Source organism: Lepidochelys kempii, chromosome 8 (genome assembly GCF_965140265.1).
Source record: "Lepidochelys kempii isolate rLepKem1 chromosome 8, rLepKem1.hap2, whole genome shotgun sequence".
NCBI classification, from domain to species: domain Eukaryota; kingdom Metazoa; phylum Chordata; order Testudines; family Cheloniidae; genus Lepidochelys; species Lepidochelys kempii.
Genome location: NC_133263.1, coordinates 21,040,302 through 21,055,089, shown reverse-complemented (window position 1 = coordinate 21,055,089; position 14,788 = coordinate 21,040,302). Strand labels below are relative to the sequence as shown.

The window sequence follows — 14,788 nt, the reverse complement described above, 5'->3', positions numbered from 1 at the left end:
AGAAGGGAAGAACAAGCCAAGCCCTGGAATGTCCACAGTGGAGACCTTTCAAGTCTATTGATAAATGGCAATTCCATATGATTTTTTTTTAATCATTTCCAGCCCTGAGGAAGTCGCTGAACAAATAAGAGAGGCAGCAAGGAGGGGCTTGCACTTCAGCATGTTCTCTGCACAAGAGCAGAAAAAAATCATCACTGCAATAACCATGACATTCATAGACTCATAGATATTTAAAGTAAGAAGGGACCTCTGTTACCATCTAGTCTAACCTGCATAACACAGGCCAGAAAACCAGTGGAACAGATGAAATAACAGTTGCACAAAGTCAAGCCAAAGGTTTTTTGCAGGGGAGCAGGCGAAAGTGTTTAGCAAAAATGCCTATTTTCCCTTTTTTGTTTCCTGTTTCCATTTGGAGATGGAAGTGTCAAAACACCATGAGATAGGTTCTGTTCTCTGTTATGACATCTCAGGGCCAAAATGGGAATGGGTTGGAAATCTCTCTAGCACAGTGGTTTTCAAACTGTGGGTTGCAACCCAGTACTGGGTTGTGGAATGTAAGGCACTGGGTTGCCACAGCTGTGGTCAGCATTGCCGACCAGTCTGTTAAAAGTTCTGTCGGTGGTGCTGCCCGGCTAAGACAGGCTAGTCCCTACCTGTTCTGACACCGCACTGTGCCCTGGAAGTGGCCAACAGCAGGTCTGGCTCCTAAGTGGGGGGACCATCGTGCTCTGCACGCCACCCCGAGCCCTGGCTTCACACTCCAGCCAGTGGGAGCTGGGAGGGTGGGGGGGGAGAGGCAGTGCCTGCGGGCGAGAGCTGCGTGGAGCCGCTTGCGCACCTCTGCCTAGGAGCTGGACCTGCTGCTGGCTGCTTCCGGAGCGCAGCGTGGTCCGCAGTGCCAGGACAGGCAGGAAGCCTGCCTCTGCACCCTGGCTGCGCAGCTGACCGGGAGCCATCCGAGGTAACCCCGCGCCCCAATACCCTGCCCCAGCCCTGAGCCTGCCCCCAAAACCGGAGCCCATTCCTACACACCAAATCCCTCATCCCTGGCCCCACCCCAGAGTGTACACCCCGAGCTCAGAGAGCCCTGACTCTCTGCCCCAGCCGTGAGCCCCTCCCGCATCCCAAACCCCTCGTCCCCAGATCCATTGGGTCGTGGGCATCAACAATTTTCTTCAGCCGAGTCAACAGAAAAAAGTTTGAAAACCACTGCTCTAGCAAGCCTGTTCTCATGAAACTTCCAGCCTGTGCTGGCAGGCTTCAGTGCTTTGGGTAAGTGTCCAAACGTCCAACTGAACTGAACCGCCACTGCTTTTGAGGTTGATTTGTCACTCTTACAGTAAATGGTGCTGTGTCTGGTTATTGGTGGCCTGTCACTGGAGTGAACCTACCCATTTAGCAGTCCCTAGGCTGTGAGCACCTGATCCAAAGACTGATCCAAAGACTTCACTGAGCTCTAGATCAGGGCCTGTTAACCCAGTGAGCGCCCCCTTATTGGACCACATGCTTGTGGCAGTAGGTGCACTGGAGGCTGTTCATGCAGCACTTGGAAGGTCTCTTCATTCCTTGTTACAATTATTTGGCCCACAGTTCTTTTTCATAGAACTTACCTTAAACTTTCTCCCCAGGCACACACCTCTGGGTACTGCTCCCCCATCTTAAACCATAGATCTGCTGCACGGTTATTTCTGAGACCCAACCTTAGCCATTTTATTGTTAACTCAACATTGTATTTTTGTGGTTGTGGATAATTATCCCAAGAGAAGGAGCTTCTGGAATTAACTCCTACCTCTTCCGCCAGTAGCTGTTTACTGCTTTCTGTTGCTGGTTTAATAGGTGTGGTGCAGGTGCCAGAATTGCCTGTTGAAGCTGCAAATAGCCCCAGAACAACGGATGTAATTATGTCTGGGGAAGCAGTGTTCTTCCCTCTCCTGTGTGTTGGTCCTCATTGGCTGAGTAAATCCTCTGTTCGGTTTAAAGCAGAAACCCTTCAAAGGAGCAGTCAGAGCAGGAGAGGACATGGGTCCAGAACTCAAAGCACACTCAGTTTACTTTGGAGGGTTATTTTTAACTCACCCTGGCAACTGCCTCCCGTTTTTGACATGGAGGAAGCTCTAATTAACAGTAACTGAACCTCTGCACTGCACTGCTCACCTGGAACACTGCAGATAGCTGTTTAGAGTATGACACATGGAAAATTGCCCTTTGTGCCTTCGAATAGGACCGTCCTAAAAAATACATCTTCCATTTAAACTTCTGTTATAGCAGTGGCTTCCCAGAGCAGGCTTTACATGTTAAGAACCTGGCACTGAGGAGTTGCTTGCCTAGTGATCATAGCCTCCCAAAAATTTGGGATAGACTAGACTATCTCCACCTCCGCCCTCCAGCTTTGGCTATCGCAGGATTGTTCCCTACAGTATGTTCTCCCTGGAGGGTATTCTCCAGGCTGTTTATTGTGTTCAGTTTTAAACTTCTCAAGTGGTGGTTCTCCCGTCACTTCCCTTGGGAGGTAATTCCAGACTAACTGGTCTTAGGAGTAGGATCCTTTTCCTGATAAGCAGCCTGAATATTTTTGTGGCATTTCATCCCAATACTCTTAATCATGACCTTCACTTCTTACAGAATTCCTTTTCTTCATGGGGATACACACCCTGCTGAGATTTGCAGATGGTCATCCTATCTCCTTGTAATGTCATAGCCATTCTACCGAGGCAATGGGCGGCTAGGATTTATGCCTATGGAAGGGTCTTTCATCTGAAACTTGAGGACAATAGCTGGAACATATGCAAAGCCCCTCAGCAAGCTCAATCTAAATTCTGTGACAAGACCCCTGCTTTTAGCAACACTCCAGCTATAGTAAACAACACTTAGGTGGCACAGTTCCATTTCCAGAGCAGTTGGAAAATATTAGTTAATCCCCACCACATCCCAGAGAGATAGGAAGTATTATCTTACAGGTGGGGAAGCTGAGACACAGAGAGGTTAAATGATTTGCCTGAGGCTGCAAAATGAGTCTCTGGCAGAACCAGGAGTAGCATTTGGGAGCTCCTCGCTTGGCTCCTTTTTTTCAGTTCTCTCGACCACAGTGTCTCACTCGTTAGAACTGTCTCCACTCAGATAACACACAGGCAAACAGCTGTGCCATTTATGTGGGTGGGTAGAATTTTATGATATATAAGGACAAACTGAGTTAGTAGAATTCCATTTCCAAATGCAGCTGATTTGCACCAAACCCACGTTCCACAGAAGGAGTTGCACTGGTAATAAATACCAAGCAATGGCAGTGGATCTGTATCCAGAGCATTTTAATAAATGAAAAGTGTTTAAAAAATCAATATAGCCTTGCACGCTCTTGCCAATTCTAGTTACATTTTTTCCCCCACATGATGCATTCCAGCCTCCATCTGCTGGACAGACTCATTTCAGAGTAGCAGCCGTGTTAGTCTGTATTCGCAAAAAGAAAAGGAGTACTAGTGGCACCTTAGAGACTAACCAATTTATTTGAGCATAAGCTCAACGCATCTTAGTCTATACTGCCCCCTACAGGCTGAGAATATTCTGAGCAAGACCAAAACTTTTCTGCCTTTGTCTTTCTGCAGGGAGTGGACATGGAGGATTTTGGTTTTAGTTCTTTTGGTTGTAACTTGTATTAATATTCCATTCTATAGCTGGCAGGACCCTCCTTACCATAGTGAGCATTGTGCTCTCTCTTTATCCTGTCTGTACTTGTCCCATGTCCAGCAGAGCAGGAAGATGCTTTGGAACATGAGCAAGCAGGCACGTGTTAAACTGCAAGGCCAGCTGAATTCTTGGGGTTTTTAAAAATCCCTGTTTGCTTAAGCTTCATCCTCCAGAAGTGCAAGCTCAGAGCTCCTGTAGTGCCAGATGTAGTTACCACAGGAAATAACTCCACATATTTTACTTTGGCCAAAGGCCATGAAGGTCAGTAGCAGAGACCCTGCCGCAGGGTGCAAGTTATACTGGCTAACAATGTTCAGGGCATTAGTAGGGCATAGTGCAAACTCTCCTGCAGGCCTTACGCTCTCTACACATTCTGGTCACATTTGGCTGCGTTTTCCCTGTCCTGCATGGAGAGTTGAAAGGCACTAAGCCTCAGGTTGATTTTCATTTGAACCACAGAAGTGCATGGTGTTTTACAAACATACAAGGCAACAGAGTCCCTCCCTGCCCATGAAGTTTCTGATGTAAAGGACCGATCCTGTAAGCCTTCAACGAGTGAGTCCTTTAGCAGCTATGTGCATAGATCAGGCCCTAAATGAGAACGCTACTCATGCATGACATCACAAGGGGGGGGCAATGGGAAAGGAGTTGGGTGGGAATGGGCAGAGTGAGACATAGAGGAGGGGAAATACTTTTCCCCCTTTCCTTTTCTCTATCAGTGAGTTGCTTTCCTTGCATTGTCTTTGGTTATTTATGTGTATTTTAAATAAGAATATACTGCAGGCAGAGGGCAGAACTTGGCAGTGGGGGCTAGTGGTGAAAAGCAAACCAGGAGACTGAATCTGAGAAGGGATTTTAATGGGGAGAGACAAGAGACAGTCTCTGAAATATATAGGGTTAGGCAGTAAGGCAAAGGAAGGGGAGGGTCTGTTTTGTCCTGTGAATGCTCGTGAAGTTGCCATGTCCAAACCCCTAGGTCAAGACTTCTAAAAGTGAGTTGTGAGTTTGGGTAACCAACCCTGAGGCACTTCAGAGAGGCCTGATTTTCAGAGGGCAGATGCTCAGCACTTTCTGAAAATTCAGCCTTTTGAGGGATGTTTCAACTTGGCCCCCCAGAACCACTAGTCACTTTTGAAAATCTTGGCCTGTAAGTGTGCAGAAATAGACGGGAGCCCCTGATCAGAACAGCCTCTCTTGGGGTATTTTGGCATTTCTGCCTGGAACCAGGATAGGCAGCAGCAGTGAGAAAATAACCAGATTTTTAAGTTACTTTGTTCTCTTAAGCTTTGCCCAACTTCCAAAAAGTTTGGGTTGAGGTTCAGGGTGATTCTCAGTTCTTTGGAACCAGTTCTCCTGTCCATCACAAATCCATGCACTAGTTAAAGCCTCCCTTGGTTTTTCCTGCAATTACGTCAATACCAAAGGAGACCAGGCAGCTGTTTGCATCTATGGTGGTGGGAATGCTTGTGCATCTCTGGAGTGCAGGCAGGAGGTGGGGAGCAGGTTAAGAGGCCTCACCTGGCTGCACTGATCTCACCTGGCCACTCATTTTCTCCTCTTCTTCACTCTGTTTGATTCACCTTCCTCACGCTGGGGTCCAAATGATGCCCTGCTCCTGTAGCTTCTTGCAGGCCAGCAGTAGCCATGGAGCAGGTTGGTGATATGTGTTGTCATGAGCCATGGTGACTGGGTGCACAGATTGTGTTTTGTTCCCCACATGTAGGCGGTGACTTGGCATCGGTAGATCCCATGGTCCTGGAGCAGTATGTGGTGGTGGCAGATTACCAGAAGCAGGAGAGCTCTGAGATCAGCTTATGCGTGGGTCAGGTGGTGGATATCATTGAGAAGAATGAATCAGGTAAGGAGAGCCCAAGTGTCTGTGGACCCAGACACGTGGCCTTAAAAAAATGGTTTCGAATCCACCTCATCCCTCAGAGCAGGGTCCCCAGCACAGTGGGTGATAGTCCTAGAGTGTCGTCATGGAAATAAAAATATCTTGAGCCAACTGGCCTCTGGACACCTCCAAGGGGTCTCCTAAGGCTGTCCTCTCAGCTTGCCCACGTCAGCAGTGACTGCTAGTGTTGCCATCTGAAGGCTGTTGGGGGCCTGTGTGAAATGGCTGTTCTTTGTGGACATGGTCAAGATATAGGCCCCTAAATTATGGGCCAGATTATCCACAGTGCTGAGCACCCAGCAGATTCAGTTGACCTCTGTTGGACTTGTGGGTGCTCAGCGCATCTGAGATTTGAGCCACTTATTTAGGAGCCTAACTAGATTTAAGAGCCTAATTTTAGGCTCCTATTTCCAAATATCTTGGCCCATGTGTCCACATGACAAAAATCACCCCCAGAGTCGGCTCCCTTGTTGGTGACCTCTGCTGAAAAGGACAGGGGGTGGAATGGAGAGTGAAACGCTAGTGCAGCAAGGCACTTCAGCACAGGGGGAGCCCCTCTGAAGTTAACAGAACAACCCACATGCTTCAAGCGTAGCACATCCTTAATTACTTGGAAGGGACTATGTGAGTGCTTTAGGCCTAGTTTTGGGAATTTGTTCGAAAAGAGAATTAGCTTACTGATGTCATAGAAATTACTTCATGGATTTAACAAAGAAATCAGAAAATAGCTTTTGCTTTGAATTTTAACATTCTGGAAACACAAACACAAGAAGATTAATTGTATTAGCTCCTAATTTTTGAGAACCAGAAAGAGGACATTGCAGCAAAAGTTAAACTAATTATCAGAGTCAAATATATATGTATGTATCTCACACACACACACACACGATTTCAGCCCTACTTTTCTGTTAGCAGATTGTACATGAGCAACTGCTGATTTTTCCCTTCAAATTTTCCTGTGAAATGTTTGGTCTTTAGATTATTCCCTCAACAAATGGCTTGTGTGTTTGATAATGGAGCGGGGTTGATTCGTTTTGATTGGACACGGTCATGGTCCTGTTTGTGACCTCTGGATAGTTAGGTTTCCAGTGAGAATACTCATGTTTGAGTTCTGAATTTGCTTTCCACAGATAGTCTTTAAAATTGGCTGTTTTCATGAATGCACAAGTGGTGGGAGCCAGTGGATTATTTTTTTTATTTTATTTGCAGCCAGATTCATTCATCTCTGCTAGTTAGACTGGGCTTGGATATTAAGCTGAGGGAAATTCAGAAAGAAAGCAAACAGTATAAAGAGGAAAAATAAATTACATTAAATTAGATGTTAAAATCCGTTCCATTTTAGCTGTTAGTGACACATGGGAGGGACTGTGGTCTTTTAAAGCCTGACCACTTTCCCTTCAAACTGTAAATTCCTGTAAGGTGGTTCGTGCTGCTCATGCAGCCGTTTGCCCTGTTGCTGTGGATTCACCCAGGTGTAGACCCACCTTCCAGCCTGTTGCATACAGACCAGGCAAGGAGCATGGTTGAGCGGACTCCTGACTGGTTGGAGAGAACAGTTGTCAGCTGGTGGTTGTGGGAGCATGTTCAAAAGGATGCCCCCAGCTAAAGGGTCTGCTGCTTGTTTTCAGGCTGGTGGTTTGTGAGCACATCTGATGAGCAAGGCTGGGTCCCAGCTACATGCCTGGAAGCTCAGGATGGTGTCCAGGATGAATTCTCAATGCAGCCCGAAGAAGGTAAGAAGCCAGTTTGAGAAGAGCTGATCCACCACTCTATCCAAGTATGCATGGGACTTCCTGGGCTGCTTAGACCTTTTCCATTTAGCACGGTGGAGCCCAGGGCAACAAACCTACAAGTGACCTTGGATCGGGTCATTTAACAAGGCATGGCCTTAATCTCCCTATCTTCCCACCAGGAGTCAAGATGAGAACTGCAGCCAGCTGCTCTAGTGCCACTGGCAGAGAAGTTGGATGCTGATGGGTTTGAATGAGTGGCCTGCCATTCCCCCTCTGCCGCAAAAGGGGCTGTGTGTATCACCTCCCCAAAACACCCACTCCTGCAACCTTGGGGGAGCCACAAGCCCTCATTTGGATCCCTGTATCTGTGTAGTTGTTCACTTGCTATTAGTAAGGACAGCAGGTCCTGGGTGGGGGCGGGGGCCTTGCCTCTCCTATTTCACATGAGCTGTGGCCTTCCCCTTATTAGAGAGTTGGGTGGGTGGGGCAGGCAGGAGAAAGGAGAATACAGTAGCACATGCTGTTGGAATAACGAGAGTACAAGCTTTATTTAAGGTAACTCAGACGTGCCCCATGCTCCCATACAACACATCCTGACCTTTCTAGGAGCTTGAGCTCCAAGAAGTCTGGGCTTAATTTAGGTCCATAGTTAGGTTTACCCCACAGCCTGGGGAGGGGGTCGCGTGGGGAGGACCAGTGACCTGAAACCCAGATGAGTACAATCTGACAGCTCCATGGTGTCATCCCTGTCTTCTTCCTACGGGCGAGACTACAAGGTCTGGTGCTGCCTCCTTACGTCCTCTTTTGTCCCTCTCCTGCTTCCCTGACGTGCTCCTCCCAGTCCCTTGGAGATACTGGTCTCTGCCCAGGCATGTTGGCCGCCGTCGGACCCTTGGGGACTTGTACACCAGTGGATGGGGTCAAGGTGGATGCTATAGAGACTTTTTCCGCTGCCTTTGTTCTGTGCTTGGAGCCTTGCCTGTGTCTGTCTGCATGCGCTGCAGCCTGTGGTATTTGTATGCCTGGCATGTGGTGAACTCTGCTGGTGCCAGCCCCTCTGCATTCCACTGGTGCCTGTGTGCATTGCTGCCTCCTGCTGGCTGTATTGTCAAACCTGCTCACATCAATAATCCGTCCCTCTGCTGGCTACTCCTTTAGCTCACTGGGTAAAGGCCTATCTATTCTGGGCCTAAAGGCTGGAGTTTCTGCTCCCTGATATCATATGTGTGCAGAGCTTATACACTGGGCTGTGAACCTGGATCTTAGCACTTCAGCGGGGGGTTAGGAGGTGAGGGCTTAGCTCAGAGCTCCTGGATTGACAGGACATTTCTTAGCTTTGACTCAGCATGCAGAGCGGGTGGAGAGTCATATGGAAAATGAGCTTCCAGCTCTCCAGTGGGCAGTTCTGTTCCAGGGATGCAGAGGCGGGAAAACTGTAGGGTGGAGAAACATGACGCTGCAGCATCTCTGAGTTTTGAGTTTTTCCCCAGGTGGTCTGCATCTTATTCCATAACCGGCTAAGTGCAAGCCCTGCATGGGTTTGCCCCTCAAAAGCAGGGACAGGGTGAGGGAGATAAGAAAATAAGGAACAGCTGGTTGATCTAACAGCATCTTGTTTGCAAAGTGAGCGTTGCTAACAGGTTGTTTTGTCCTTGCATCTCCTTCCCCGTTAGAAATAAGACTACCATATCCCTGCCCACAGTCACTCAGTCCAGGAGATAGGGCACCAGACTAGGAATCTGTTCCCAGCTCTGCATCTCACTCATTGTGTGACCTTGGCAAAGTCACTTCCCCACTCTGTGCTCGAGTTCCTCCTCTGTAAAAGGGTGTGTTAGTACAGACCTACCTTTGGAGAGGGATTTGAGATCTCTGCATGAGAAGTTGTTTCTATATGTGCTTTTTAATTATTGTTCCATGGTGCCCCCTTTCTGAACTATGGCTAACACAGCATCATGGCGCACCAGGGTGGCCCAGTGACTGCGTGGATAGAGAGGTGGGAAAATTTAGATTAAAGCAATGGACACCCTGAAGCACAATCTCCAGGTTAGCTGTGGGCTAAAGGAGTGGCAAGAGAGCTGGGTTTCTGAAAGGGGCCATGTCCAATTCTGCTGGTCTAGAAGAAATAGTGGTTGTAATGTAGGGATTCAAGGCAGCAAGGGGTGGGGTGAATCCTTGAGGCTTTAAAAATAACAGAGGACAGACACAACCCTGAACGAAAATGGGAACTGTTCAGAGTGCTAAGCCAACCTTGCCTGGGCCAGGTCTGTCCTCCCATGTGGAATGCAGACTGGGACTCTATGGCCCTGCCCAGTGTGTTGGTGAACTGGTGTGCGCTTGTACATTTCAAAGCAAATCCATTGGCGTTTGGAAATGTATTTTACCGACAAGTCTGTTCCAAATGAGTGTGCGTGCGTGTGTAGACGTGCACTCTTAGTGTGGCTCCTATTCTAATGAATTTTGTTTTTCCTAAAATAAGCCATTTATGACACTGTGTTTGTACTTAACAGAGGAGAAGTACACGGTCATTTACCCATATACCGCTAGAGATGAGGATGAAATGAACCTAGACAAAGGGGCTGTGGTAGAGGTGATCCAGAAAAACCTTGAGGGCTGGTGGAAAATCAGGTACTTTCCTCCCTCGTGCTATTCTCACAGAGTGCAGGTGGTGTTTATACAAAGGTGTGGGGGGGAGGGGCCTTGAGTGTGTGGGAGGAATAATCTGAACAATCTTTTTAAGGTGTGTGTCTGAGGGGGGCTTCCTCCCAAATCCTAGGGGGTGGTATCCTCTAGCTCAGTGTATTAGGGAAACAGCATGGGCTAGTAGATGGGAGAGCAAGACTGGGAGTTGGTGCCTCTGGGTTCTCTTCCCAGCCCTGCCACTGACTCACTGTGTGGTCTGGGGTTCTGGTTATCCAAGCTGTAAAATGGGTGCCAAGATCATGATCCTTGCCCATCTTTCATCCCTAGATCTCAGAGCACTTCAGAAAAGTGTCAGGTAAATGCACAGTATTACTGCTGCTGCTACAATGCCAAAGGCAGTAGAGCAAGCAGGAAGAGATCCCAATGTGGCAGCCTTGTTCTGCCTGGTTTTTTTGGGAAGGGAAAAGGGTGGTGGTTAAGGGCACTTCTACACTGTAGAAGCTATTGTGTGTGTCAGAGGACCTTGGTATGTGATGATCTCTGACACAGCTCTGTCTTCTCGCCTGACTTTCTCTGTCTGATGTATCTGTCCAAGTCTTATATGACCCCAATCAACGTGGTTTGCTGTTGCAGTGCAGATAGGACTGAACCCTGGTCTTACTTCATTCCCAAACCACTACAGCCCTGCTAAGGTCATGCCCTAGCACAGCTCAGGCACATGGTTAAAACACAGATCAGTCCCATCTTGATGCAAGGATGAGCTGTGTTTTAATTGTGTTGGGGGAAGCAATGACACCACGGTGATACCTCAACAGCATGGGGGAGACCTATATCAGCCCCTTAATCTTACTGCATGCATCATTGTCATGGAAATGCCAGTGTGCTGGTGACTGTACATATGTCCTGTATGAGGGCCACCTATGCAGGCTAGATCCTCTGACTGTATTATGGGGCTTTTCTTGAAACGTTGTCATCCAGGCCAGACTGCTGTCCTCAGCCTGTTTCACAGGCCAAAAATCTCTGAGCATCCAGGGCTAAGGCTCGTTTAGTCTCAGAGGCTGGGCGGGTGTTTGCAGGCTAGCAACAAGCACGTGCAGAGTTGGGTGGGAGACGCCTTGGTTTTCTTAACCTTGCACTGAACCTGTGGAGTTGGCAGCAGCCAGGCCAAAAGAATGCATGTTGATTTCTTAAACTGGGAAAAGCTGCTGTGAAAAGCCCAAGACAATTACAAGCTCAGCATCTGGTGCCATCTGAGCCCTATGACTTCACCCCCAGCCAGCGGGGAGAGGTCTCCTGAGCTTGGCGTGAGATCCTTGGGTATGGCTTTTTCAATCAGAGCGAGGGGGTTGGGTTCTCCACCAGACTTTGTGTGAATTTAGTACAGGGAAAGGAGCCAGACAGCCCTGCACACTGAATGCCTGTGTTTTAAATCAAAGAGCAGGTACCTAATGGGCAGCAGCGGCTGTTCAGTTTCCCCTGCCACTGCCCTGCCACTTTGCCTCACTCCGGATCTGAGCAATTCCTGAAGGGGAGAGAGGAGAGGCGATTTCATTGCCCACTTAGTCCCAGATCCCTATGCTGAGTCTGCCTGCAAAGGGGAGCCAGTCAGGGGTGGAGCTTTCTGTGATGTGGACACCTGGCCCCTGGAAACATGGACTGAAACCAAACCAGCTCGTTTCACACAGAGGCCTGTGTGGACAGGTCTTGGTCAGCACCTGTGGGATCTGCCAGCTAGCACTGTATGTCTCTGTGACTCATCACTGATCCCCGGGCCCAGCCACTCCCTTGCCCAAATGTAGTTGGGCATATGTATGGGTTGGCTCACTGGAGCAGGCAGAGCTCTGAGGTGTAGGGAGGTGCTGAAGTAAGAGAGGTTGGTGCTGGCATGAGCCCCAGCTGATGAGGCTGAAGGAAGGATCCTGTTGTTACAGGTATCAGGGTCAAGAGGGCTGGGCCCCGGCATCCTATCTGAAGAAAGGAACTGGAGAGATGTTTACACAGAAATTGGGATCTGGCTCATCCACCCACTCATGTGCCTTGGATCTGGATGGCGTTCCCCGGCAGCAGAACTCGACGGGCCGAGAGAAGGACGGGCCCAACAACCAAAGAGAGGGGAGGTTTGATGGCCGACCATTACCCCAGGCTGACATTCGACGCAGTAAGTGGGCAGTGGGGAGATTCTAAAGGCTGGGTGTTTGGTGCAGCTCCTCCAGCGTGGCTGTGTTGCTGAACAGTGCAGCCGGGCGCAGGGGTGGAAGCCAGCTGCCCTTCCGAGGGCTCCTGGGCACTGGGTGGTTTTTCACTATGTCTGGACATGACTGTGTTAAGAACGAGGCTCTTAGTGAAGATCAGGGAGACTGGCCTGGGAGCCAGTGAGGATCGTTTTGTGTAGTTATCTGAGATCTTTAGATCTCTCTAATGGGGCAGAAGCCAACATGGGTTCTGCTCCCCCTCCACCAAGTCTTCCCTTTCTCCTTCTCATGAATGAGGCACATCTCATCCCCCCTTGGTAGCTGTGAGTGGGTGGGTGCTTCTGGATCGTCCCTGCAAGGTTAATCACTGGAACCGGGTTTGAATGCAGGTTTCTACATCGGTAAGACAAGTGCACTAATATGCCACCCAGCTTCCCATGCATGGCCACTTGTGCACTGTGGCTTTTGCTTCTGGCTGGGCTGCCCTGGCATCTCTGCAAAGGGCTGGGTGTGCTGGAAAGGCTCTAGGTCCCAGTAGTTCCTGAACAGATAAGGCTCTGTCTGACTCAGTTTGCTTTAGGAAAAATGAGGAGCAGGGGGGCAGCCTAGCTGTACTCTGTGGGGAGGGAAGGGCATAAGGTTTGGATGTGGGGTTTGTTGCTGCTCTCCTCTGAAATGTGTCCTTTTGGGAACGTGTTGACGCTGCGCCTCAAACCTCAATGGAATCTGGAATCGTTTCTCCACAGAGTCGCCAAAGATGAGGCAGAGGCCCCCTCCTCGCCGAGATCTCACTATAGTAAGTGTCGTCCTGGACCCAGCTGTCCCACTGGCCATCACTGCCACCTCCCCAGGGGAAAAGTCCCTCTGCCAGAGACATTTGTATCTCCCTTGGCTCTGGATCCAGGAGAATGAAGCTTCTGGGGCAGAAGAGATGGGAGAATGCTCTCAGAAGGGAGCTCTGGTTCCTTCATGTTCCCTGCTTGGAATCTCTCCATGTGCAATGGCTCTGTGGCGTGCAGATGGATCTAATGCAGGGGCTGGGCCTTCCTGCAGCCATAAACTTCATCTGGTTGTATTTATTCTCTAAGCAAAACTTAGTTGCTTTGTTTTTTAAGTCAAGGGGATGTTTGGATTGAATAAAATGTTCATCCCGCGGGTTACAGACTTGCCACAGTTAGATTGCAAACTCGCCCCCTTTCCCTGGGGCTGGCAAGCCTACAGGACTAGTAACTGGGTCGGATGTGCCATTGAAAGCAAACTGGACGATTTTGTGTCCAGCCTGAAGACAGGGTAAGTAGCTATGTCTATGAGGGTGCTCTGTGTGCCAAGTGGGTTACCCAGTGATGCTGTCTGGCAGCGTGCTTCTCTCTGTCTAGTTAGCCACTGAGAGCCACCCATGCAAGTGTTCAAATGCATCTTCCGAGAAATGAGCTGAATGATTGTTTTTTATTGCAATAGCCACGTGGTTTGAACCTGCCTAAACCTCCCATCCCTCCCCAAGTGGAAGAAGAATATTACACCATTGCTGACTTCCAGACCACCATCCCCGACGGCATCAGCTTCCAGGCAGGAATGAAAGTGGAGGTGAGACTACATGCCATCTTCCCTCCCTCCTTCTCACTTCTCCTCCGAGTCACCCATTCAGTTCACTGGGAGTGAGTCTGGGATCACCCTCTCATCAACCCCCATTGAGATTTTTCATGGGTGAGGTTCAAGAAAGAACTAGAAAAGTTAATGGAGGGTAGGTCCATCGATAGCTATTAGCCAGAAAGGGCAGGGATGGTGTCCCTAGCCTCTGTTTGTTAGAAGCTGGGAATGGGTGACGGGATGGATCACTTGATGATCGCTTGTTCTGTCCATTCCCTCTGGGGCACCTGGCATTGGCCACTGTTAGAAGACAGGATACTGGGCAAGATGGACCTTTGGTCTGACCCAGTATGGCCGTTCTTATGCTTTAATGGTCTATTCCAGGCCTGGCGGGCTGTATGTCGCACCACTCCCAAATCCCGTTAGCCCTGGGGTGAGTTTCCAGATGTGGAGTCCATTGCCAGTCATAGAGGCACTATTAGCTGCCCCGGGGAGAGGCTGAATCCTGGTGGTAGCCCCATCTGTGTGCTTGGAGGGTTGATTCCGTGCCTGGCAAAATGAACCTCCAGTACATGGAAGGGATCCTCCACATGCTCATAGCATTTTGGAGCCTCTGACCCTCAAATGCCCTATTGGACTCAGGTGTGCAGCCCAGTGCCAGGGTGCTTGTGCGCCTGTACCAGGGGCAATTGGAAGCCTCTTGACTAATAGTGATAGGTTCCTCCTCCTTCCAGAAGTGGGGCTTTCATTCACCTAGTCACAGGTCTGGTGTACACTTAAAAGTTTTGCCAGCATATCTGTGTCTGTTAGGAGTGTGAAAAAATCACATGCCCTCCCGCTGGCGTAGCTGTGCTGGTAGAAGCCCTAGCATAGATGCTGTTATAGTAGCAAAAGAATCCTGATATAGGCTATTGCGGCTTTTATTCTGGCAAGAGAGTCCTTTTGCCGCGTCTCCACTTGGACAGTTTGCTGGTATAACTACGCTGGCAAACCCTTTCTAGTGTAGATCCAGGACAAACTAACTTACCATGCCTTGAGTGGCTGGGGGTTTCAGTGAGCTG

General features: G+C 49.2%; 1 protein-coding gene across 3 annotated transcripts in view; it reads left to right on the top strand.

Moving 5' to 3' along the window:
- The window catches only part of SH3PXD2B (SH3 and PX domains 2B), a 119,646-nt gene that overhangs the window by 98,412 nt on the left and 6,446 nt on the right, over positions 1 to 14,788 (top strand). For all 3 annotated transcript variants that reach the window (XM_073355810.1, XM_073355809.1, XM_073355811.1), the window contains 6 exons: positions 5,405 to 5,539; positions 7,204 to 7,308; positions 9,816 to 9,933; positions 11,880 to 12,106; positions 12,887 to 12,936; positions 13,599 to 13,724. In XM_073355810.1, the coding sequence (XP_073211911.1) occupies positions 5,405 to 5,539; positions 7,204 to 7,308; positions 9,816 to 9,933; positions 11,880 to 12,106; positions 12,887 to 12,936; positions 13,599 to 13,724 (761 nt within the window). The remainder of the gene's footprint in view (positions 1 to 5,404; positions 5,540 to 7,203; positions 7,309 to 9,815; positions 9,934 to 11,879; positions 12,107 to 12,886; positions 12,937 to 13,598; positions 13,725 to 14,788) is intronic.